Source organism: Neofelis nebulosa, chromosome 9 (assembly GCF_028018385.1).
Source record: "Neofelis nebulosa isolate mNeoNeb1 chromosome 9, mNeoNeb1.pri, whole genome shotgun sequence".
In the NCBI taxonomy this organism is placed as follows: domain Eukaryota; kingdom Metazoa; phylum Chordata; class Mammalia; order Carnivora; family Felidae; genus Neofelis; species Neofelis nebulosa.
In genome coordinates, this window is record NC_080790.1 from 111,580,489 (window position 1) to 111,607,034 (window position 26,546).

General features: G+C 41.6%; 1 protein-coding gene and 2 long non-coding RNA genes across 7 annotated transcripts in view; 1 reads left to right on the forward strand and 2 right to left on the reverse strand.

Moving 5' to 3' along the window:
* Positions 1–21,196, reverse strand: part of ATRN (attractin) — a 161,402-nt gene extending 140,206 nt beyond the window's left edge. For 2 of the 4 annotated variants that reach the window (XM_058685027.1, XM_058685025.1), the window contains exon 1: positions 20,723–21,196. In XM_058685027.1, the coding sequence (XP_058541010.1) occupies positions 20,723–21,099 (377 nt within the window). In that variant the 5' untranslated portion in view covers positions 21,100–21,196. The remainder of the gene's footprint in view (positions 1–20,722) is intronic. The other 2 variants (XM_058685024.1, XM_058685026.1) reach the window with 1 other exon arrangement.
* Positions 472–7,744, reverse strand: LOC131485490 (uncharacterized). Its single transcript, XR_009248870.1, has 3 exons — positions 5,308–7,744; positions 2,664–5,059; positions 472–2,423 (listed from the first exon to the last, which is right to left on the reverse strand). It is a non-coding gene; the product is annotated as an uncharacterized LOC131485490 (long non-coding RNA).
* Positions 21,197–21,252: 56 nt separating the features above from the next.
* LOC131485491 (uncharacterized) lies at positions 21,253–24,453 on the forward strand. 2 transcript variants are annotated; one of them, XR_009248872.1, is made up of 3 exons: positions 21,253–21,420; positions 22,377–22,570; positions 22,980–24,453. It is a non-coding gene; the product is annotated as an uncharacterized LOC131485491 (long non-coding RNA). The 2 variants fall into 2 exon arrangements; XR_009248871.1 differs by having other exon boundaries at positions 23,174–24,450.
* The last annotated feature ends 2,093 nt before the right edge of the window (positions 24,454–26,546 follow it).

The following is a 26,546-nucleotide window of genomic DNA, read 5'->3' on the forward strand; positions in this document are numbered from 1 at the left end:
TTATGACAGCTGCTTTAAAATTCTTGTGAGAAAATTCCAATATCTGATACATCTTAGACTGGTGTCTGTTGTCTTTTCTGATTCAAGTTGCAATTTACTTTGTTATTGGTATGACAAGCAAGTTTCTATTGTATCCTTAATATTTTGTCTCTTATGTCAGAAGTCACTAACACAGGGCCTTATGAAATATTTTATTTTAGCAGGTAGTCACCCTGTTTAGTTTTAGCATATGGACCTTACCCACTTTTCTGGGCTATTATTCCAATGGCAGATTAATTTTCAGAGTCTTTGTGGTATTATTTGGCCTGCTCTGTGTATCTGGTGCCACTGGGCTCCCAAGGGTCCCTGCTGGTGCTGCCTGAAGGGATGAAAGGAGTTTCCCCAAGCCAGGCTGCCAGGTGCCTATTGGTGGGAGAGGGATGTGATGGCCTTAGGTTCCTCCCCAACCCTCCCCACCTCCCCACCCCCACTTCCCAGCATCTCTGAGTGGGAAAGGCAAGTCTTGAACCCACAGAGACAAAAATGACAGAACATGCTGCTTCCCATAGGTGGGTCCCTCTTGCCAGTTCCACCCACCTGCCCCTGTATCACTGGCTAGGGGAGAAGCAGCTCAGGCCCACATAACCAAAGAAACTTCCCTGGACCAGGCCACTTGCAGCTGTGTCCTTTTTGCCACTAGTGTTCACCCCGGTATCTTTGGTTGGGGGAAGAGACCCTCAGGTCCTCAAGGACAAAGAAGTTTCTCAGACTGGAACGACTGCTATTCTGAGTCTCACTTGCTAGTTCTGCCCACCTGCCTTGATATCTCTCAGTGGAAAAGGGAAGTCTTAAGATCAGTGGGAAAAAGACTGCTTTGTCTCCACACTTATATTCAGTGGATTCCTAATTGATTCCCCTTGGCTATGACATTAAGCTTGCCTGATGTTTTCAAAGGGATTTTCATTAAATTATTTTTTAATATTTATTTTGGAGAGAGACAGAGCATGAGTGGGTGAGGGGCAGAGAGCAAGGGAGACACAGAATCTGAAGCAGGCCCCAGGCTCTGAGCTATGAGCACAGAGCCTGATGCGGGGCTCGAACTCACGAACCACATCATGACCTGAATCGAAGTCGGATGCTTAACCAACTGAGCCACACAGGGGCCCCTATGGGGACTTGCATTAGATTCATGGAAGGAATGAGCCTACCTGGACTACATTCTATTGCAGGTCAGAAAGTCAGGAAGCCTAAGGTCTGGGAGGCCTTTTTCTGTTGGCTAGGGGGACTATAATATATAGCCCTAGGGCTATATTGTTCTTCTAGTCCAGTGGTTCCAAACCAGCTCACCTCTTCTTCTTACAACCTTTGAGAGTTCTCCTTTTGTTGTCTTCTGTACCAATTCTAGGATGTATAGACTTAGCAGAGAAAACGGGTCTGTACTATCTCACCTGTACTAGAAATCTCCTATGAGTCTGCTTCAATTGTGTTTTCTCTCTGGATTTTTTAGTCAATTCTTTTATTCTTATATATATCTGGTTATTTCTTAATTTAATGCCAGACTAAGTTTTATAAATATGTTGTAGATATAACATAAAATATATATAGCTATACGTAAATATATATTACATGTTATCAGTAAATATACAAAAACTATACAGACAACTGAATCAATGATTGATGGTGTCTTTCTCCAGAGAAAATTTACCATTTACTTCTAGCAAGCAATAAGGCTAGGAGCAGGTTTCCTTAATCCAATCAAGGACTGAGGTGATTTGAAAGCTGGGCTTCAGCCTTTGTGAGAGCTAATCCTTAAGGTATAGCCTATCCTTCAGAGTTCCCAACTAAAAGCCTGGGGTGTTTTCCAATGCTCTTCCTTCTCTGCAGGCCCTGAACTCCAATTTTGTCCCCTAACTCTGCATAACTACCAAAAACTCTACTTAAAATCTCAGCCTCTCTGCTACCCCTTTGTTCAAACTCTTAGATGTACAATTCAAATCAGCCAATCACTCTAAGGGAAAAGCTATACCGAAAGCTGCCCTCACCCCTCTGAGTTTTCCTTCTCTAAAATATGAATATTTCAAGTCCTTGCTGTCTGACTTGCTCACTTTCTAAAGTCTTAAACAGATTTTTTGAATTATTTTCCTTTTTTTTTTTTTTAGTTGTTCTCAGTTGGGAGTGTCAGCTTAGAAAAAGCTATCCTACCATCGATACAAACAGAAATCTTCCCATAGCTTGTTTTGTGATATGAAAAGACGTTCTGGGCTCATTTTATAGATTTCCCGGCTTCCTTTTTCCAAGGTACCCTAGGTTCCTTTTAGTGGGAATTATTATTTAGAGAATAGAGTCTGGAACTAGAAGTGCTTAATGCTGTCCAAGTGGGTTTCTCAGATTTTTAGTAGAGAGAACTAGGAAATACATTTTTAAAAAAGAAAATACAGGGGCGCCTGGGTGGCGCAGTCGGTTAAGCGTCCGACTTCAGCCAGGTCACGATCTCGCGGTCCGTGAGTTCGAGCCCCGCGTCAGGCTCTGGGCTGATGGCTCGGAGCCTGGAGCCTGTTTCCGATTCTGTGTCTCCCTCTCTCTCTGCCCCTCCCCCGTTCATGCTCTGTCTCTCTCTGTCCCAAAAATAAAAATTTAAAAAAAAAAAAAAAAAAAAACGTTGAAAAAAGAAAATACAGAAACACCTGACTGATTCTGTTGGTAGAACATGCGACTCAGTCTCAGCATTGTGAGTTCAAGCCCCACGCTGGGCATAAAACCTACTTCAAAAAGTAAAGAAAAGAAAAGAAAAAGAAAAGAAAATATATCATGAGTTCATACTGACACTTCTGATCAAATTTAAGATTCCTGGATTCTTACCCAATCTCTGATTGTATCTCTTTTCCACATCAAAATCTATGGCCTCAATCCAATGTAACTATCTACTTGCTTACAATCTTACAACACAGAACCTCCAGAATAACACTACCAATATTATTCCCAAGTATCTGATTATTAAAATCAGTTTATATCTTTGCAGCTCTTTGTCCTTAGGGGTATATCCCAGCAGAAATTTACAGTCACATTACTCTGTTTCAGAGTCACTTGAAATACTCTGTATGCTTCAAACCTGATATACATTTAGGCTCACTTATTTCATTTTGTGTTTCATTTTTTGGAATTTTTTTCCTCTCGTTTTATTTTTGTTTTATAATATGGTAAGGCATTTACGTGATTCTAAAGCCTAATCCACAAAACAAAGTATATTCTAAGTCTAGGTTCCATAGCTGTTTCTTGCACCCAATCCCCTCCCTCTCCTTAAAGTAACCATTATTATTAGTTTCTGGTTTACTATTCCTTTGGTAGGTCTGTGTGTATGCACAACAATACATATTTACATATTTATAGGCCCCTTTATTTGAAAAATCATAACCCACAATACCACTGTCCTGCCCCTTGCTTTTATCATTTAACAATATATTCTCAAAATGACCACATAGCATACATAGAGACATAGTCCTTGTTCCTTTTTATAGCCACTCCCTTTACAGTATTCCATTGTGTGGATATGCTGTATTTTACCTAAACAGTCCTCTAATGCTCTGAGCCCAGACTAAACTGCCATTCAATTTTGCTTTATAATTTAAATTCACTAAAAAATCAAATGCTCAGATAGCCAGATCAACTAACTTGCTGCCATCCTGGCCTTTGCTGTCACAGCTTTTTTTTTTTGTTATTGTAAAGTTTATTTATTTATTTTGAGAAAGACACAGCATGAGTGCAGGAGGGGCAGAGAGAGGGAGAGAGAGAGAATACCAAGCAAAGAGAGGGGGGGAGAGAGAGAGAATACCAAGCAAGCTCCACACTGCCTGCCAGCACAGAGCCGGATGCGGGGCTCGAACCCACAAAACCGTGAGATCATGACCTGAGCTGAAACCAAGAGTCAGACTCTTAATGGACTCAGCCACAGGCGCTACTGTCTACTGTCTACTGTCATAGCTTTAAGCAAAGAAGCTAACCATATAAGCAAGAAGCAAAACATACTAACAAAGCTCCTAATCAAACCCGATACAGAGTTCTCACCTAGAATATACACCAAATCACGAAAAAAAACACAAATGGTAGGGCCCCGACATAAACCTCTCTCAGCTGGGATCTAGCATTGCACTGGTGTCTTTAAAAGCTCCACAAATGATTCTAATACATACTACAAATTAAGAGCAAATCTTCCATACACAATATTGGAATTTCTAGGTGTTAAAGTAGCTGAATTTTTGGCACTGAAATACTGAAAATATTTCCACATTCCAAAGCTTCACCTTTAGTAAAAATGTTTTACATAATTCCTTAAAATCAAAATACAATGAAAAAAGTTCATCAAGAAAATTCATTCATACTAATGGCCCTAAAATGTAACAGATTAAGCATTTGTCCCAATTATTAAAAAAAAAATAGTAAATCTACAACTATAATAAATCATGTAACATTACAAATGAGTGCTATATGCCTAAATGTTTAGGATACCTTACCATACTCATCCACAATGATAACTAAAACTACCATGAAATAATATGGCTCCCTCATATTTTTTAAAAATAATAAATCATCGACCTTGAAAGACTCAATAAAATCAAGGGACAATTCCTTTGTTCACATCCTGGGCTCTGTCCTAGGAGCTGTCCTGGATCCAGTCCTCCATGATCCCCCTGAATCACATCTGTATTCATGGCTTCACCTACCTACCATCTATATGGTGGTAACCACCCAAACTACATTTCCAGCACAAAGCAAGACCCATATTTGAGACGAATATTTCTTATGTCAAAAAATTAAATCCCCTTCTTTTACTGATTTTTTCCAACATTTTGTCATCATGCACCCTCTTTCAACTCATCAATTGTTCCTTTACCTCACCCCATTCATTCACCTACAAAACCTTTTTGTCCATTCTCTATTCCCACTGTCCATGCCAATGCCTTGGTTCAAATTCTCCTCATCCAAGTTTGGTCTCTGCAACAGCTCAGCCTAGCTCCCTGATCTGACCAGTTCTCTACAGAGCAATCTGTCATCTTCCTCAAAGGCCGGTCTGATCATGTCAAACCTGCCTGGAGGGGCGCCTGGGTGGCTCAGTCGGTTAAGCGTCCGACTTCAGCCAGGTCACGATCTCGCGGTCCGTGAGTTCGAGCCCCGCGTCAGGCTCTGGGCTGATGGCTCGGAGCCTGGAGCCTGTTTCCGATTCTGTGTCTCCCTCTCTCTCTGCCCCTCCCCCGTTCATGCTCTGCCTCTCTCTGTCCCAAAAATAAATTTAAAAAAAAATTTTAAAAAACAAAAACAAAAACAAAAACAAACCTGCCTGGAAACCTCTGTCTGCCTTGATGGACATAAGGCCCATCACAATCCAACCCCACCTTACCTCTCCTGCTCCATCTCTAGCTACTGCTCCCCAGACTGAGCAGCCTAAAGTGCAGCAATACTGAATGTCACTCTCTTCCCTCAACTTACCTGTCCTTAAGTCCCCAGGCCTTAGCACATCCTATCTCTATCTTCCCTCCCTGTTGCTTCCCCACCTAGTAAATCCTAACCACCCTTTCAGATCTCAGTTCAATGTCCCTTGGAACTCTGGAAACCGTGCCCAACGTTTTTGATGCTGAGTTGAATTATGCCTTCTCTGTGTTCAGACTTATCACGTGGTCTCTTACTGATACAGAGAAACATCTCTACCTACTAGACAACCATGATTTTCTCAAGGATATATCTCATTCACCTTTTTTTTTTCTCCAGTGCCTAAAACATCATGGATGTTCATGCAACATTTGCTGACTAATGAATAAAAATATCAATTCCAGCAAAATTCATAACAACAAAAATTTTCAAGCTCTTACTACCAGCAGTTTACTACAAAGAGAGTCCAAGATAAACTCATATATGTATCCATGACATTCTGGAGAGAAGAACATTTCAGAAGCTAAAAAAACTAGAGGCCGAGCCTTTGTTCAAAGACATCTAGACAGTGATCTGACTCTATACCCCCAGATGAGGAGGTGTCTTGTGGATGCCTAGTTTGGCTCAAGAACCAGGAGTCCAATAGCTTATGTAAATCATTTCCTTAAACATCCATCAGAAGATAATTTGTATTATGTTTTTCTAAATAATAAAATTAAAACTCAGAGCGTAACAGGGCAGTGCAACAGCAAAAACTGGGAGTTCCAGAATCAACAAAACTCAACCCTGCAAAGAAACCAGGAGCCAAAAAATATGGCTCTGACACAAGCTATATTCGGCTCTGCTTTGTGTGGCCCCCTCACCTCTTACAGGTTTCTAGATACATTCTTACCTATTAATTTGAAATATTACACTAATCTTGTGGGAGGAGTATCTCTTCCCATCCAACTAAGTCCACCTGAAATGAGAAAATAGCCCCATTCTCCTAGGCTCAAGATGTGGGTGTGACATTTGTTAGCTTCTTCCTCTATTTTAACCCCTTCCTCAAATGTATGACCAATTTATGATACAATTGCCATCAAAGGCTTCCTCAGACTCATCCTTTCATCTCCATTCCCCCTGCTATACTCTACCCCAAGACCAAAATAATTCATAGTAGTCTTAACAGCCAAAGCCGCTGGCGATCTTCACAGCTTCGGGGACCTGCCCACAAAGTCTACTAAGCAGCCCACAGCCAGAACAGCATTCCTAGAGCACCGAGGTCACCGTGTTACTGCCCTTGTCAAGTGTTTACAATGACTGCACAGACAAGGTTCGTCAGTTTTACATTTACCAAAGGAAGAAAAGAGGAATAAGATTTACACTGAGTTCTGTCTCATTCTAGCAGCAAGTTATATTACCCACAGATTTTTTTAGAAGTACTATTCATCTCAATAAGAGATGCTCTTCCAATAAAAATCTACCTATTATGTTTAATTATTATTTCTAAAAATGTCCATTACATTTATATGGTTTGCTCATCTGCGCACTAAAAATAATCATAATGATTAGTTAATTCAGAAAAAGGTCTCATGGTAACATAAGGTCTCATGGTAACATGAAATTGAAAAAAAATTATTTATACACAAATCCTCGTTTTAAAGAAATATGGTAACATACTCAACTATCTTCAATATAGAAACACTCAGAATAAAATTCTATGGCATAAATACATGTACACAAATTAGTGCATGTAAAACTGGTGAAATCTGAATAAGGTTAATAAAACTGTATCAATGTCAATTTTCTGGTTGTGCTCTTGTACTACTGTTATGCAAGTTGTTACCATTAAAAGAAACAGGATAGAATATCTCTCTACTATTTCTTATAATCCTATGTGAATCTATAATTATCTTAAAATAAAACGTTTAAAGAATTATGTAGAAGGATTTTGAAATTTATTACAAAGTAATCAAAACAGGCTGGTACTCATATAACAATAGGCATACAGGTCAATGGAATATAACTGAGAGTCTAGAAAAAAACCCATACATCTACTCAACTGACAAGGGTACCAGGACCATTTAGTGGAGAGAAAAAAATAGTCTTTTCAATAAATGGAACAACTGGATATCCGCATGCAAAAGAACAAAGTGGAACCTCCACCTCACAGCATGTACAAAAAATAATTCAAAATGGATCAAAGACCAAAATGTAAGAGCTAAGTCCATAAAACTCTTAAATATTAAACACAGATGTAAATCTTCATGCTCTTGGATTAGTTAATGGTTTCTCAGATAAGACACTCAAAGCACAAGCAACCAAAGAAAAAATAAATCAGACTTTATTAAAATTAAAAATTTTTGTATGTCAAAAGATACTATCAAGGTTATTTTTTTGTGAAAAACAATGAACAAAATTAGAAGAAATTATTTGCAAATCACGTCTGATAATATTAGAAATATCTAGAATATATAAAGAACACTTGCAACTCAACAATAAAAAGACAAAGAGCCTAATTTTAAAATGTGCAAAGGATCAGAGTAGACATTTCTCCAAATTGGCCAAAAAACACATGAAAATATACTCAAAATCAACAGACACTAAGGAAATGCAAATCAAACCCATAACGGATATCAGTTACACTCATTAGGATAGCATAAAACCACAGAAAGTAAGTACTGGTGAGAATGTACAGAAAAATGAACCCTCATAAATTGCTGTTAAGAATATAAACTGGTGCCGTCTCTGTGAAAAATGTCTGGCACTTCCTCAAGAAGTAAAACACTGAGTTACACGACCCAGCAATTCCACTCCTGGGTATACACCCAAGAGACATACCCAGATGTCCACATAAACTTGTTCACAAATGTTCAGAGCAGCATTATTCACAATAGTCAAAAGGTGAAAATCACGTGAATGACCATCAACTGATGCAATGGATAAATAAGATGTGGTTTACGCATACAATGGAATATTATTCAGCCATAAAAAGGAATGAAGTCCTGGTCCATGATGCAAAGATGAATCTTTCAAACATTACGCTAAAAGTCAGTCAAAACAATCACATGTTGTATAATAACATTTATATGAAATGTCTAGAATAGATAAATCCATCGAGAGAAAGCAGACTGTGGCTGTCAGGGGTTGGGAGAAAGGAGGACTGGGGGTGAGTGACTGCTAATAGGTACAGCGTTTCTGCCTGGTGTAATGAAAATATTTTGGAATTAGACTGTGCTGATGGTTGCACAATTTTATGAATATACTAAAAGTCACTGAATTGTATGCTTTAAAGTGGTGAGTTTTATGGCATGTGACATCTAAATCAATGGGCAGAATTCATAGCCCAGAAAAAAATTATAAAATTATATGGGGTTATTAGAATGAAAATAAGAATTTAAGGGGAAAAAAAGGCGCAGTGCAAAAACTGACTGTTTAAGATGACCACACATGTATTTTTTTTAATGAATGAGAACGGTTATCGAACTGCTATGGAATTTGGATTCCAGTAAATTTTAAAAAATAATATAATTTTTTTAGTAACTCTGTTCTTTGCAACTATGTAAGTCCATTTTTAAAAAATGGTGTATGTCAACCTAAAAGTATGCAAGGAAGTAAAAAGAATTTTAAAATTATTTTGGAGGTGCTTCAAAAGTTTGAAGATAACAACTTTAGATAATATTCACATACAGGTGCATAAAGAGATAAGTAAAGAATGTTACTTGTAGCTGTTTTTGTAATAGGACAAGGTGGAAAAATCTAAATGCCCATCAGCAGGAGAATGGGTAAATAAACTGGAGTTATATATTGAATACAGCTATAAATCAACTACAGCTACATTTATCAATACAAATCTCAAAAGCATTAAAAAATGGATTTTGGGGGTGAAAACAATATGTTATAGAATAGTCACTTTTTATGAAGTCTGAAAACATGATCTTGTTTTTGGAAACAAGACATTGTGTGGGTGTGGGTGTATGTGTGTCTGTAGTAAAAGTAGAAATGTGCGAGGGAAATAATGAACATCAACTTTACCATACAAATTACCTCTGAAAAGAGAGTAAGGGGAAATGGGATCAGGGAGGAGTAACACAGGGGCTTTGGTTCGTATCCGTAACATTTTATATTATATAATTCAATATTACTATATTATAATAGTAAAAAGAAGAAGGAAATTCAGCAAAACTAGGTTGCAGGTAAACAGATGTTCATTTTATTACTCTTTGTATCTCTTCCATAGACTTGAAATGTTTCATATTAAAAGGAAGTTAAAGTTAGCTCAGAGACTGAACCCAGCACCAAACATAATTGCTTTAATAAAGCAACCAGTTACCCTGCCAGGGTTGGTCAGGGTTTCTCAACCAGCCGCCCAAACGATGCTCCAATTAAAAGACAGTACTGGTATATACTAAAAAAGAAGTATAGGACACAGTATTTAAATACAAGTTACAGAAGGGCATAAAAGAAAACTAATTCTGCAAATTTGCCTCAAGATCATCTTGCCAAACCTTCTGATCAAAATCCTTGTATAGCTTTGTAAGATGTCTCTAGTACTTCAAAAAACAATATTAAAAGGGGAAAATTAAGTGACATTTATAGTCAATCTGGCCTTTCCACTCAATTGTGAAAAAAACATCCACACAGGAAATATGGTATCTGCAGAGAAACGCTTACAAATAGCTGAAAACCACTATTATTTCATGATTTAGAAACAAAACACCAAAAAAATTTTAAGACATAATTTTTAAAGCAAAAATGCCTACATACCAATCATTAGGACAGAAAAGTCTATTTCTATAGCACAGAGTCCAATTCAATCTCTATTGGAATATAAATTCAATCCAAAATTTTCATTTTTTGACTATAAATCCTGCTTTTCCTTATAAAATTAATTAAAAATATATTAATATGTGCCACATGTTAAGTAGGGAAAAGGTCAAATTTTTCTTTTAATATTATGAATATCATTACAAATTATATTTAAAATGTATACAATAGTCTGTTAAGAAATTATGTTTTAGGGGCGCCTGGGTGGCTCAGTCGGTTAAGCGTCCGTCCGACTTCGGCTCAGGTCACGATCTCACAGTTCGTGAGTTCGAGCCCCGCATCGGGCTCTGTGCTGACGGCTCAGAGCCTGGAGCCTGCTTCACATTCGGCGTCTCCCTCTCTCTCTACCCCTTCCCTGCTCATGCTGTATCTCTCTCTGTCTCAAAAATAAACATTAAAAAAAAATTAAAAAAAAAAAGAAATTATGTTTTAGTCTATTTAAAATCATCTCATCAAAAACGGGATACTTTGTTTAAAAAGATTATTTTTTAATTCCTAAGAGTCCACAAGATTGCAAATTTTTGTGAAGGGATGTGTGAAACAAAAAATATCAGAAACACTGGTCAAGAAAGGTGACTTATGTGTCTCTTAACAGCACCTGACACAGTTCCAGCCCCTAATGCTTATAAGCTTATTAATAAACAAATTAGAAAATTCTTAATTAGAATGCAATATCAGGGGCGCCTGGGTGGCTCAATCAGTTAAGCGTCCGACTTCGGCTCAGGTCATGATCTCACGGTCCGTGAGTTCGAGCCCCACGTTAGGCTCTGTGCTGACAGCTCAGAGCCTGGAGCCTGTTTCAGATTCTGTGTCTCCCTCTCTCTCTGACCCTCCCCCATTCATGCTCTGTCTCTCTCTGTCTCAAAAATAAATAAATATTAAAAAAAAATTTTTTTTAATGCAATATCAAATTCTAAAAAGACAAAGAATTCAGCCACGACTAAAATTAACTTCTGTAAGTGCAAGACAATTCAAGATGAGTAAACATGTAAATAAATAGCTAGAATTGAAGTTCACTCAAAATGTTACCTCGAAAGAACAGAAAACTTACAGCATTAAAAATTGAAAGAATCAAATCAAACCAGGGTCTCAAGTAGTAAAAGAAAAGCATTTAAAGGAAGATGACATCCATAAAATGAGAAGAAAGAAAAAATAAATAAATAAGCAAGACAAATATGAGAAAGCCACTCTCAGAAAGAAAAATGAGGAAACGTCTAGCTAATTATAAAGGGCTAGTCTGAAAGTACAAGGAGAAAAGGGAAATGGAAAGAAGAGAGTAACAAAATGAAGAATTAAATCAGTATACAATACATGGATAGGGATGCTTTTGCCACAATCATTTGAGAAATCACAGAAAATGATAAAGAGTGTGAGAAAAAAAGTTTCAGAATAGGTCAGTGTCTGATAAATTTCCAGACACAAATACTCCGAAAAGTACAACGGTTTCATTTCAGTTTTTAGAAACAAGATTGTGCTAAAGAGAAAAACTAATATGACTTCTGTTCAACCACAGTACCAGATACCTACTTCTAAATTTAATACTCAAAATAAATGTAACCTACACATTTATTAAGTCATTTCAACATTTTTAGAAAAAACTGTTTTGATCATAAATGTACTCTGTTTTTCTCCTATATATTTATCTCTCCTCTACACTGTAGTAAATAAAAAGCATTTAGCTATCTTGGGAAACTTTCAAAGAGGTAAAGCTTAAATGTCAGATATCTGCTTTCAAACATATAACTTATGCAATTATATTACAACCTTCATGCTCAATTTTTCTTCTTACTCAACAAACATATTTTTACCTTTTATTTTCTTTCTTTTTGTAAGTAAGCTCCATGACCAATGTGGGGCTTAAACTCACAACCCTGAGATCCAGAGTTGCATTTTCTACTGAATGAGCCAGCCAGGTGTCCCAATTTTTACCTTTTCAAATAAGTAAATTTTATCTTTTGGAAATCAGCAAAAAATTTTAAGTGTCTATTATGTAAGTATTTTACAGAGTTTTTACCCAATATAACATAATTGATTTCTCCCATAATTCTATCTCCCCCATCACAAAGTCAGGAGACAAATAAATGCCATTCAGTGACTTGGCTCCATGAGATTGAAACTCAGTATGGAACAGTCCTCACTGCAGCGACCTCAAAGAGCCAGCCAGCATGGGGCACCTTGGTGGCTCAGTTGGTTAAGTGTCCGACTCTTGACTTCAGCTCAGGTCATGATCTCACAGTTTGTGGGCTCAAGTCCCATGCTGGGCTCTGTGCTGATGGCACAGAGCATGCTTAGGATTCTCCCTCTGCCCTTCCCCCCACTTGCGTGCACGCCTGCACACTCTCTATCTCTAAATAAATAAATAAATAAATAAACATTAAAAAAAAAAACAAAAAACAAGAGCCAGCATAATGCATTCCACATAGTGGGACCCCCACAGTCCCTCATAATGACTGAGTGAATTCCTGATATACTAGGAGACCGGCATTTCATTACTTGATACAGTATTTTCAAGAACATTCCCAATTTTCATCACCAACACTTATTGAGTATTCACCAAATGGCAGATTCTGGAAATATGCAGGGATGTCACTGTTCTTACCTGCCTAGCATGGGCCCCATGTTCTGGTACATGATGTGTGTTCTTTCTCCTTTCCTACTTCCCCATCCTCAGTCCATGCCACTTACTCCTACTGGAGCTGGGCCTCACACCCCAGCTCCACAGCAGGTGCTCAACTCAGGTACGATCAATCAGAACATTCCCCATGACCCAAACACAGGGATTGCTTCAGTAAAGGACAAGGGACCAGTCAGCACTCTTTATTTGCAATGAGCATCTAAGAAAGGGTCATTCTTTTCCAGTGGCCAGTTCAATTTAACTTCTGGAGACACCACCTGAAGACAGTCTGCCTGAGAATATGGCCAACAGAGAGAAGATCAAAGCCAAGAGATGGGGAGAGACCAAGTGGACCCCTGGATCCAGCCACACACAAAGCCAACAATATCCCCTTGACTTTCCTGTCACATGAACCAATAAATCTCTCCCATCTTTTTTCTCTTAAGCTTACATGAGTTGGGTGTCTGTCACCAAAAGAACCTTGAAAGAAATTATATCCAACACAATTCACAAATACAAATTAATGAGCCCTCAAATGGGAAATTGGCTAAATAGAGCTGAGGTACAGGGCAGTGAAAAACAGCCTCATTCCCAGCTGGAAGTTGGCAATTTGAGTTACACAGTATCAAAGAAACAAGCTAAACTATTGCCTGTGGTAACTTAGGGTTCAGATCATGTGCCCATCAACACCGGAAACCTAAGACTTGGCAGAAAAATGTCAGGAATTTAGACCATGTTGTCAATTCTGAGAGAATGAGGCTCAAACTCCTCGGTGTAGAATATGAAGACTTTCATGATCCTGACCTATGTTCCTCTGTATGTCAGGAATTGTTCTACATTATAAGGAACAGGAAATCCAACCCTAACTGGCTTAAGAAAAATACAGAATGCAGTACCTCACAAAACTGAAAAGTACAGCTTCAAGCAACATTTGATCCAGAGATTCATACAATCATCAGGTCTCCAGCTCCATTTCCTTGACATCTACCCTCTTCTAGAAGTTGCTGTGACCATAGGTGGGTTCCTATCACAACAATGCTAGCTATAACAGTTTCTAAGTTTTATATCCTCAGCACACAAAGCAGAAGATGACAAAGCATCCCTTTCATTAAATATCCAGAGGAGAGAGCTCTCCAGAAAAAGTCCTGAGATTCACTTTAAGTCAGCTTAGATCACATGCCTACCTCAAACCTCCTAACAACCAGAGGCTGGAATGCCCTGATGGCTTAGCCCAGGTCAAGCATGCACCCTGAAGCTGGAGGTTGTTGGGAAAGGAAGAGGAAAGCCCATTATCACCTTCCAGGCTCACACCATTCCAACACATCCCTCACAGGTTATGCCCCAACAACATCCATGTTCAGTTCTCTAAGTGCTGTGGGTTGAATTGTGCCCCACAAAAAGATAGGTTGGAGTCCTAACCCTCGGTACCTGTAAACGTGACCTTATTTAGAAACAGAGAGGTTGCCGATATACTCAAGATGAGGTCGTACTCAAACATCCAACATGACTGGCATCCTTACAAGACAAGAGACACACAGGGAAAGTGTCATGTGAATCTAAGTGATGGAGGCAGAGACTAAAGTGATGCATCTACAAGCCAAGGAATGCTAACGATTGCTGGCAATTCCAGCAGCTAAGAATGGCATGGAACAGATTCTCCCTTAGAGCTTTCTGCGAGAACATGACACTACTGACACTTGATTTCAGACTTGTGACCTCCAGAACTGGAAGAAATTAAATTTCTGTTGTTTTAAGCTACCCAGTTTGTGGTACTTTGTTACAACAAACCTAGGAAACTAATACACTTAGGTAAGGATGATAGTCCATGATTCTTTGCCTTTGTACATGCTCTTTTCTCCTTCTGGAATGCTCATCTCTCCCAGATGGTCTGTCTATTCACACTAAACCTCAGATCTGCCCAAATGTTCTCTTCTTTGTGATGCCTTCCACCATGGCCCCTCTCCACTATGTTTGAGTCCAGCACCACAAACTGCTTGCATTTTTATGATTAAATTTTAATTGCCTGTGTACATAGCTGTCCTCCCTTCAGAATTATGAGCTCTCCAACAGGATAGCAAGGCTTTCTTACCCACCTTTATATCAAGGCAAGTGAACAGCACCTAACACATAATAATCATTCAAAAGCTTCTATGTATTGAACAGGCTGATAGCTCATCTCAGAAAAAGATAATGGGTATGATTTCAGAGAATGGTCTATAGCAGATTATAGAGAACTGAAGATGGGCTTTGAGGTAGAATCTAGATAAGGAGACAAAAAGAATATGGGGGCGGCAAGAAGGAAAGGTGTTAAATTTAGCAAATATGCAGAAAAACTACAAAGTAGATGAATATGATTAGGGAAAAAAGAATGTGTTTGGGGCAGTGGGAGCCTTCTGCTGAGGGGCATTTTCCAGGTAATAAGAGGAGTAGAAAAAGAAAAGAGGTTTCTGAGCAAGACCGTTGACACACGTTTTCAGGGGATTCCTATGACAAAGTGTTGAATGGACTCTGGAGGTGCAAGAGACCAGCCAGGGTGCAACAGAGGCAGGCCAGCAAGGAGGTGAAGGGCCAGAGGATCTAGGACAGCAGCAGCAGGAGTGCGAAGGAACACAATTTTAAGACTTTAGAGAAGAGAGAATAAACAGAAAAAGCAAAGGATTACTCTTTAGTTTTGACCTTTGGTTATTTCGCAGGATTGACTACTGAAATAAGAGAGTATAAAGGAAAAGACTATTTTTTTCCATGAGGATAAAAGTTTGTCTCAGATGGCTTACTATGAGGTGACCATAAAACATCCCAAAAAGATGCCCAGCATACAGAAGGCAAAGAAGTGCCTGAGATTTATGAGAACAAAAGACACAGACGGCAATCATACAGGTAAGGATGACTTTTTTTGTAAGTCATAAAAAAGATATTGCAGAATTTTATTCTTTCATTCCACAAATATTTATTGTGCACCATGTCCTAGGCACTGTTCTAGGCTCTGGGAAGCCAGAGCTCATGGAGCTTATATTCTACTGGGGAACACAGACAAGTCTATTTGACTCATGAACATAAATTTAGGGCTTCAAGTTAATACTGCTTAGTAGTTATGATAAACCAAAACAAAATTTTTTTACCTTTTTCTTTTTTCAAATTTTATTTTCCAGACATTTCCTTTCATATAGGTATACATGTCCCTGTTCAGTAGCCAAACAGGTTTGAGTAAGTTAAGGGTTTGTTTTTTCCTTTGGTTTGTTTGTTTGTTTGTTTATTTTAATGCCAGCATATTGCTGCAATAAATCTATTTTTCCTCCTTTGTTTCTTAATGGCATCAGGAAACCCTTCCAAAGAATGTTCATAAAGGGTGACTGGACTCAGAAAAAAATGAGAGGACAAATGGTACAATGGAAAGCAAGGGTATAGGAATTAACAAGGCCTGAATTCAAATCCCAGTCCAGTTTTTTCACAAGTTGTATAAGCTGGAGCAAGTTACTCAGTATCTCCAAGCTTCAGTTCACCCATCCGTGAAATGGGAATAACTTCACTCTAAGGATTAAAATAAGTAATTTCTAAATGGCACTTGACACAACACCTAGAAAAAAATGGGGAAAATGCTGGTGGCAGCTACTGCTGCGACTAATACCACCATCACCCCATATGCCCGGCACAAAATAGATGCTCAATAAATGCCTATTTCTTTTCTTTCTTTCTCTTTCTTTTGTTTTTTAAAATTTGTTGTAAATAATTTCTACGCCCAACGTGGAGCTTGAACTTATGACCCTGAGATCAAGAGACTCACGCTCTTCCAACTGAATGAGCCAGGCGCTGCATATTTTTTCCTTCTAGGGAAGGGAAGTTCTTAATATCCTGGGTAATTACAAGGTCCCCATTCACTAGGCTATTGTAGTCTATCCTCCTGAAACTTCCACTTGATAGAAGAATTACATGCAATTAATTTCATAAATGGGCTTACTATCTTTATTTCTAATTTGATGGCATGTATTTATCCTCCAAAGAAAAATTTCAATGGTGAGGTCACAAATAGAAGAAAATGATCACTGATGAGGTGCCCGGGTGGCTTGGTCGGTTAAGCATCTGACTCTTGATTTCTGTTCAGGTCATTATCTCGTGGTTCGTGGGATTGAGCCCCACGTCAGGGATTCTCTCTCTGCCCCTCCCCCTCAAATAAATTAAAAAAAAAAAAAGATCACTGAATTATGAATGCTAACATAAAAATAAATGAAACTGGCACTGCTTTAGAAATCATCCATCAAAGATTCCATAGTAATTTTTACTAAACTGACACCAATAATAATACCTCTGTGATTAATCACTTCTGTAGGAACTTTCATTTGGAAAAAAATTAAGTGATTTTCTAACTGCAACCACATAATAACACAAATTTTATACGACACCCTCAGAGTTGTCCAGAAGATTAAATGGCACAATGCATATGAAAACATTTGGCGAGGTCCCTGGCACATAGTATGCATCCAGCGATAACTTCAGTGAAATCTACTCCTCTTATTATCTTACATTCCTTTCAATTAATAGAAAAGACCTTATAACCACAATTTTCACACAGGAATTATGGAACTAGAAAGATTTAAAAAACACACTGACTTGATGCCATTCCAAACCAGAAAGGTATTCATTTGAATGTCTCTTCATTTAATAACAAAAAGGTCTGTGAGTTAAATCAAGACACGTACCACTATAATCAAAACCAACATTTCAGTCTTCCCCTAAAATAATCCTTCCACTAACAATTTAATGAAAGTTTTTTAAAAGGCCAGAGACATTAAGTTCCTCTTACTTTCATTTTTAAAAATGCAAATTCCAGAAGCCTACAAAATATACTGGAATTATCAGGACCAAAGTCATAACTATTTGCCCAGGAAAGAGCAGTGACACCGTCTCGAACCTGCTCAAATAGAGCATCCACAAAGACCAGGGGTGCCCCTTCACTCATGCATGACACCATCTGAGACAACCAGTGTCAGGACTGCTTATTCCCTATAACAAGTGGCTCTTCTCCAATCCTCTGGACTACAAGAGACCCCTGCTCTTTCTCCCTGGCAATCTCCCTCATACACAAACGACCCCAATGCTTACACCTGTCCTGCTAAGTGGATAGCCTAAGAGCACCCAATCTCAGTGTGTATAAAATCTCCTCCTGTGTTCCTATGTCTGTTAATGGTATTACTATCTTCTCAGTCGCCCAAGATAGGATCTAGTTTGCTTTCCCTCACCATCCCCCTCCCTTCCCAAGAATGAACCAGTTTCAAAGCAAGACCTGTCTTTTACCTCTGCAATACCACCTAGCACCTACCCTGCCTCCATTCCCACAGCCTATCTCAGGTTCTTATTACTGCCGTCCTGACCCAGGCCAGCCCCCACCCAGGTGCCCAATGAGTCCACATACTCTGAAGAGTAGACAGACAGATCTTGCTATGCATGTTCCTCCACACCCTGTGGGCCCCCACTGCCTTCCACAGCATTCCAGATTCTCAGAACTTAAAGGACTCTTCTCTGACACAACCACCCATTCACTTGATCTTAGAAGATCTTCAAATTCAAAATGCTCTGGCCTTACTTTCAGCCCATTCCTGCTCTGGCTCCAATCTAAAATCCTGTAATGCCATGAAAATGAGAGTGAACTATGCCATTCCATTGCTCGATAGCTAAAGGTCAAAATTCTCAACTCAACCTACAGGGCTTCACATGGCCTGGCCCCTGCCTATCTCTCTAGTCTTGCCATGCTCCCATTTGCTCTCTGCTTCAGCTCTCTGGCCTTCTATCCAGCTTGCCATGATCCCCTTCATCCCAAGCCTCTGGACATGCTGGCCCTTTAGCACTCCACTCCTCACATAGGCAGTGCTATCCTACCCTTCAAATCTCAACTCAAAAGTCACTTATTCAACCACTAGCCTTACCATTCCAAACTAAGTCCTCTGTTTGTCCTCTATCCTTTCTTCCATAGCCTCAAGCAAAATAATAATAAATCGGTTATTAGATTTCCTATTCCCAAGCTAGAATGTAAGCTCCATAAGAGCAGGACTATGTTGGTCTTGTTTGCCACTGTATCTCACAACTTACCCCAGAGGAGCCCTCAACAAATATGAGTCAATTAATGTAATTCATAAATCAGAACACCCTAAGTTACAAGGCCACAGGGCGACTGGGTGGCTCAGTTGGTTAAGCATCTGACTCTTGGATTTTGGCTAAGGTCATGATCTCCCGGTTCACAGGATCAAGCCCCACATCGGGCTCTGTGCTGATGGCTTGGAGCCTGCTTCAGATTCCCTCTCTCTCTCCCTCTCTCTCTGCCCCTCCTGTGCATTATCTCTCTCTCTCAAAAATGAACTTTAAAAAAAAAAAAAAAAGTTACAAGGCCAGCCCCCACTACACACAGGTCATGAAATCACTTGGTTACTCCCTAACAATAAACAGCTCATCTCCTCAATGTTTCTGAGTTCCCCTGAAGATCTGACATTACATGAGTCTACAGTTCTACCATTCCAAACATCCCTCTCACAGGTCTCTTCTACACACCCTGGTACCAGCAATACTTTGCTTTCTGGGCTTCACAATTTTGCTTGCATCCTTCCTCCCATCTGGAATTTTTTTTTCCCAGCTATACATTTCCAAATCCTATTTTTCTTCAAATGCTCAAATCCAATGTCGCTTCTTCCTCGAAGTCTTCTTTGCATTCCCCCAGCTAGTCACAACCTCCCTCCCTGAATTCCGACAGGTTCTCCATTATTTCATTTAGGTCTGATCAAATGTCACTTCAAATGAGAGTTCCTCCTAAAGTTACTCACTGGTTATAATTTTCTATCAGGTCATCCTGTTTTATTTTCTTGACAGCATTTTACTATTATCTGAAATTATCTTGTTCATTTTTTCTTTACTTATTTGCTTATTTACTTAACTGCCTGTCTCCCCCACTGGAACGTAAGATCCATGAGAGCAGGGACCCTCTGTCTTGGTTTCCATATTTCCCCACTCCTCCACACCTGACATCAAAAATGTTTAGTAAAATCTGCCAAAGGCATGAATGACTCCGTAGTCCTTATGACTAGGGTCATTTGTGTACCTATCTTTCTCTTACTGTATTCCAAATTCCAGGTGGACTAGGTCAAAGTCTAGCTAATCTATTTGTTTGTGTGCATTACCTGGAAATCCTTTCACAACTGAAGCAAATAATAGATAACTTTTAATTAACGAATTAATGATCTCTCCAGGAGGTACTGTCCCAAACCAGGCCAACTCAGAACTCCATATTCTCCAGAAACCAGGGCATACAGGAACCTCCTTCTATACCCTCTCCATCCTGTTCCAATCAGCCACCTCTAGTGAGCTTCAAAAGGCGAGTCTCTTCACTTTCCTCGAGCCAACAACCACTGATTCTATCTCTAATATCTCACAATCCTAACCTCTTCCTTCTATCTCCAGCCAACAAATCACTTCCAGGGCCCTGGTTCTTCAGAGTACCCTACATCTCCAATGAGTCGGAGAACTCATCAGGCCCTAAGGAACAAGGAGACGTTAAAACGAAGTGTTACTTAAAGACTAGCTCTCTTTTCTTTTATACCCCGTTTATCCGAAAGCGGCCCAGTTTCAAGGACTGGCTTGGATACTCTTTGGGACCCTAAGCTTTCTTCTCATGTACCCGCCGCACCCAAATCCCTCTGTAGTGCCTCCACCCGTGCCTCGAACCTTTTCATCTTCCAGTACAAGACAACCCTAGGCCAGAGACGATGATCTCCTCGGAAGCAAATGGTCCTCAAACACCGAGGGGCGGCCGTACCCTCCCCACTTACTGTCCGGCATCTGCCTCCGGCCTGGAGCCATCTCGGCGCCCCTTAGCCTCAGTCTCCCTCTGGGCCTGACCCTCCAACACCACCCCCCACTCACCTGAAGCGGCCCCCGCAGTGCTGGCATTGCTCGCCCACCCAGCCGGTGGGACAGACGCACTGGCCGGTGCCAGGGTTGCAGCGGCCGCCGTTGACACAGGGTCGGTCACATTCCTTGGCCTCGGCTGCGGCTGAGCCCGACACCGCCGACGCCGCTGCCGCGGCCTCGGCCGCCCAGGGCAGCAGCAGCAGCGGCGGCGGGAGCAGCAGCAGCAGCAGCAGCAGCAGCCGCGGGAGGCGCAGCCCGGCCCCCAGCCCCGGCCTCCCAGCCCCGGTCGCGTCCCAGTCCCAGCGCTGCCCGCCGTTCCTGCCCGCAAGCGCTGTCGCCGCCGTCCTGCTCCTCAGCCTCGCCTTAGTCGCCGCCGCCGCCGCCACCATCTTCCCGGGGCTGAGACGGCGCCCCGCGAACACATACACACACCGCACGGCCGGCTCCGCTTTGCCTGGCCGTGCGGGGCGGGGCTGGGCGGACGGTGGCTCGGGCGGTCAATCCTGGGGGCGGGGCCAGAGCTGCGCGGTAGGCGGAGCGGTGCGTGCGTGCGTGGGCGGTGCGCGGCGCGCGGGCCGTCCTCTCGCACACGCAGCCTTGGAGGCGGGTGTCTGACCCTTGGTCTACCGCTTGCTGAGGCCCCTTGCCCCTCGGGTCAGAGGCGCTTTTGTGCTCCGGTTCTTAGCCTTCTCTCGGTGCCCCGGCGACAGGTTAGCATCCCTGAGGCAGCCTCTTACCGTTGGCTGCCTGGGAGCCGTCCGCTCTGCTAGCAAAGCAGGCTGTGTTGAGGACTGCCCTTCCGGAGACCCCGGCGTGTGTCATCGCTCTGCCTGCGGGGGACTGCCTGCGGGGCAGAAGGGGCCTAGAAGGCTTCGTCGTGGTATGCGGTACTGTAGAAAGAGTGCTGCGCACCAGCCTCTGCTTTCCCCTCTGTAAAGTAGGGATGACGAAGTAACACGTGTATTAACCACAGCGCATAGGCTATGCGCAATAAATGCCCAATTGAGTGAAGAGTTCAGCTTCCTTGATTCAGGCCGATCCAGTGGCCGAACAGAGGCCCCCTCCCCCCCCCTTAATTCTGTGGAGGAAGTTTGGGGTTATCTTACCTTGCACTATATGTTCTCAAATACCTCTTAAGAGAGGCCAGAGGGGCGCCTGGGTGGCGCAGTCGGTTAAGCGTCCGACTTCAGCCAGGTCACAATCTCGCGGTCCGTGAGTTCGAGCCCCGCGTCAGGCTCTGGGCTGATGGCTCGGAGCCTGGAGCCTGTTTCCGATTCTGTGTCTCCCTCTCTCTCTGCCCCTCCCCCGTTCATGCTCTGTCTCTCTCTGTCCCAAAAATAAATAAAAAAACGTTGAAAAAAAAAATTTAAAAAAAAAAAAAGAGAGGCCAGCACCCTCAGCCCACCGCACACATCTGCACCTAGAGCCCTTCTTGTCAGGTAGTTTGTTACTTTGGTGGCCCCAGTGAAACAAGCCTCCTGACAGTGTAACCTTGTGTGGTCGTCAACCCTGGAATCTGGACTGGACCTGTGATTCGATTTAACCAATGGCAGAACGTGGCAGAAGTGACTGTGCCAATTACAGATACGAGCTTTGAGAATACCTGGTAACCTTGATTTTGATTTTGATAATCCTGAGCTGCTCCCCCTCTTCCACCTTGCTGTAGAAAGATGACACAGAGACATAGAGAGGGAAAGGCCCTGAGACATGGAGAAGTCGACACCCAGTTACCACCAAGAAGTGAAGTCCCAGACACATGTACCTGGAGAACCCATCCCAGCTGAGGGACCAGTCATTGAGGTAAGAAGCCACCTAGGTTGTCCCAGCCATCTGAGCTGTTCCTCATTACCTGGAACAGAGGTAAGTCTTTCCTCCTATGCCTTTTCCAAAATCCTGAGAAACTGGCTGTCAGTTGAAGCCTCTAAGTTTTAGAGAGGTTTATTACTCAGCAATAGATAACCAGACATTGTCTGACATAAGCCTTGTGTTGTGAGGAATATTCCTGTGTCAGCTCAGAGTTTGAGCACCATGCAGTCCCTGGGAAACAAAGAAATCCACTTTTGCTTTACCTTAGAGCTCAGAATTCTAGAATATACCCCCGTACTCATACCTAGGTCCGGACTTACCTTCCTGTGTATCCACTTCAAGGCAGGTGAAGCCTAACAGCCCACCAGTCTCCGCCCTCAGCTCTCCACCCACACATCCCTCCTATTGTTACACAAAACACATTGTTCAGCTTGGGCCCTACCACAGGCATTCTGGTTTGCAGGTGGTTTTTGCTGCAGTGTCCTACAGGGGCTGTGTAGAATGAGGTGGGGATGGAAGACATGGCCCTACCCTCTGGCAAGAACCCAGTCAGATGGAGGTGGCTTACACGAAGCTATGCCCTGGCTTCAGGAAGCACTGCTCTCCCTACTCCCCCAGGCCAGAAATGGAACCAGACTTTCCCTTCTTTCTTCACAGCAAAACTGAGGCCAGGCTGTGAAGTTTCACATAATTTTACGAATACTCAGAGGTAAGAGAAAATGGTTTGCGTCCACAGGGCAGCAATATGGCTGCCCTAGAACCTTGCTACAGCAAATGTTTTCCTCTTTAATCTACTCCCTTCTCTGGTTCTCTTTCCTTAGCCATGTTTTGCTCAAATGATCTTGCCTTAAAAAAAACGAAATCTGGGACGCCTGAGTGGCTCAGTCGGTTAAGCGTCCGACCTCCACTCAGGTCATGATCTAGCAGTTCGTGAGTTCGAGCTCCAGGTCAGGCTCTGTGCTGACAGCTCAGAGCCTGGAGCCTGCTTCAGATTCTTTGTCTCCCTTTCTCTGCCCCTGCCCCGCTCACACTCTGTCTCTCTCTATCTCAAAAATGAATAAACGCTAAAAAAATTTTTTTTAATAAAAAACAAACAAAATCTTACCTTGACTATGCAGGGAAATACTGCAATCTTCTTTCTCCTTTACTGTTGTCAAAGAGTCTCCTGCACTTTATACTTTTGCATGGTGGAATTAAAGATGGCTACAAATTGTTTTGCACTCCTTCCATGGAAAGATGGGGACTAATTCCCCCAACTCCTTGAATCTGGGCTGGTCTTAGTGTTTGTTGCACCAATAGACTGTGGTGGAAGTGAAATACTGAAACTTCTGAGTCAAGGTCCAAGAAGTTTTGCTGCTTCTTTCTGAGTGCCTTCGAACACTTGCTCTGAGGAAATCCAGCTGCCATAAAAGAAGCCCAGCTAATCTGATACTGCTATATTGCAAGGAAGCAGCCGCAGCCATTCCGGACCCTAGCCATTCGGTTCTTCCCAGTTAAGACCCCAGACACTAATGAAGCAGAGGGGGTGCCACCTCTGCTAACCCACCCAAACCGCGGATACATGAACAAAGTAAATAAATGTACTTCTCTAAGCCACTAAGTTTGGGGATGGTTTGTTTTAGGACTGCAATAAATTCCCAAAATACTCTAACTTCCTGCCTCCAAAGATAAGAATAAGTCTTTAAGGTAAACTTGATTAACAATGGCTGTATAATTGTATATACATATAGGATGCACAATGAGTCATTTATATATAATACACAGAGGGTTCTGATCGTTGGGTCATTCTTCCTGAAAAGGGTCATTGCAGCTCCAGAAGCATGTCTGCTGGACTCCTTACACCTTACCACCAACACTCTATGACTGTTCTATCTGAAATCCCACACCATCTTTTTCTCCACTAGTCCTTTCAAGGTGGCCACTTCCAGGACCTAGAAATTTTAATGTTAATGGCAAGGAATTCCAATGGCAAAAAATTCCTGGAACTGCTTTAAGTCCAGACTCCACATAACAGAGTCCTCACCAACTGCGTGGCCAAGGAGGTTTGTATCCACTAAGACGGTTTGAAGTTACCTCTGCCCATTTTTTCCTTTTTTTTTTTTTTTTTAACTCAGGAAAGGCATTCTCTCTGTTTGTATGCCCTTTGCTCTCTCTAATTTCATGTCATCATTTTCTATATCTTTGCATTGTCTCCAGGTCATGGACATGGATGTTTTTAACAATTGTTTGGCTTTTACTCATGCATTGTCTTAGGTCAGTTTCCTTAGAAGCAGAGCCCGAAACAGGATTTATTATGAGAGTACTCTCTGGAGAAAGGCAATGAAGGAAGCAGGACAGATAGGGAAGGGAGCTAAGCAAAGATGTGGTCTTATCTGGAGTCAAGAGGCAGCCTAAACCTATGGAGAGCCTTGAGACATAGATTGTATCTAAGAGTTGATTCCACCTTGAGACAAGAAGGCATTGTTTTGTATACAAATCTCATTTGGCAGCCAGCCAACACTCACAGCCATAAGAAAGATGCAAAAAAAAATTGGGGAGGGGGATCAGTCTACTGTATACAGCAAATACTTATGGAGCACTGGATTGTAAGGATGAACGCCGCCCTGGTAAGATCTATCTGATCAAGCTGTCTGACCTTCCCTAAGTATCAAGAGACTTCACTCTGTACTATTGGAAAAATCAACATTTTTTATGTCAAGGATCTTCTTATACTCTTCATCTATTTGGAACAAAGCAATTCCCTAATTACAGATATCAGAATCTTACCTAACATGTAAGGTACTATATTGCCTGTGAAAAAGGTTGATCCTGAGGGTTTGGAACAAACACAATGGTAGCAATGGTAGTTTCCGTGTGAAGGATAGGTCAACTTACAAACATAAGATCCCTATAGTACTTGGGAGGCTCTACACGTAAATGTTCAGGGATCCTTGATCTGGGAGCATAGGATTAGCCCCCTTAGCTGTTGTCAGAGCTCCTGGTGGCTGCCATAGGTAAGCCCCACGAATACAGGAAGTGGCCTTTATATCAACTCAAAGGACAGAGGCCTTGAAAAAAACCTTATAATCCAAGTTACAATTAGTTATTAAACTTAAAAACAAGATGGTGCTTTAAAAGAAATGTCCACAGGGGTGCCTGGGTGGCTCAGTCAGTTGAGCGTCTGACTTCGGCTCAGGTCATGATCTCATGGCTTGTGAGTTTGAGCCCTGCATCGGGCTCGGAGCCTGGAGCCTGCTTTGGATTCTCTGTCTCCCTCTCTCTCTCTGCCCCTCCCCAGCTCATGCTCGCTCGCTCTCTCTCTCTCTCTCTCTCTCTCAAAAATAAACATTCAAAAAAATTTTTTTTAAATAAAAGAAATTTCCACAAATTCTTTGATAGTCTCATTAAAAGTTGGAGTTTAATTCCTCTCTGTAGAATAAAGGCCAGACTTAGTGACTCTCTTCTAACAACTTGAATGTGGTAGAATTATACTATATACATTCTGAGGCTAGGTCATACAAAGGATAGTTTCTCCTTCCCCTCTTCCTCTCCTTCACATTCTCCCTCTCCTCCCTGTCCTTCTCTCTTCATTTGCTTTGGAGGAAGCCAGCCATCATGTCATGAGGACACTTGAGCAGCCTGTGGAGAGGCACAGGTGGGGAGGAACGGGAACCTGCCACCAAGAACCAGTACATACTTACCAGACGTGTGTAAGACAACTTGGAAATGGATCCTTTGGCCCCTGTCAGGGCTTCAGATGATGCCAGTCCTGGCCAACATCCTGACTGAGACCTCACAAAAGACCCTGAGCCAGAATTGCCTAGTCAAGCTGTTCCTGAATTTCTGACCCATAAAAACTGTGAAGATAATAAATTGTAGACCGCTAAATTTGGGGGCAGTTCGTCTTACAGCAGTAGGTAATTAACACAGGCCACAAGAATTTGGAAGTCCCCCTAAATATACCCAACACCATAACAGAAGATACTACCATTGAGACAGTATGGCAAACCCGTGGAAGATGTCCATTTCCTTGTTTCCTGCTTTGGCTCAT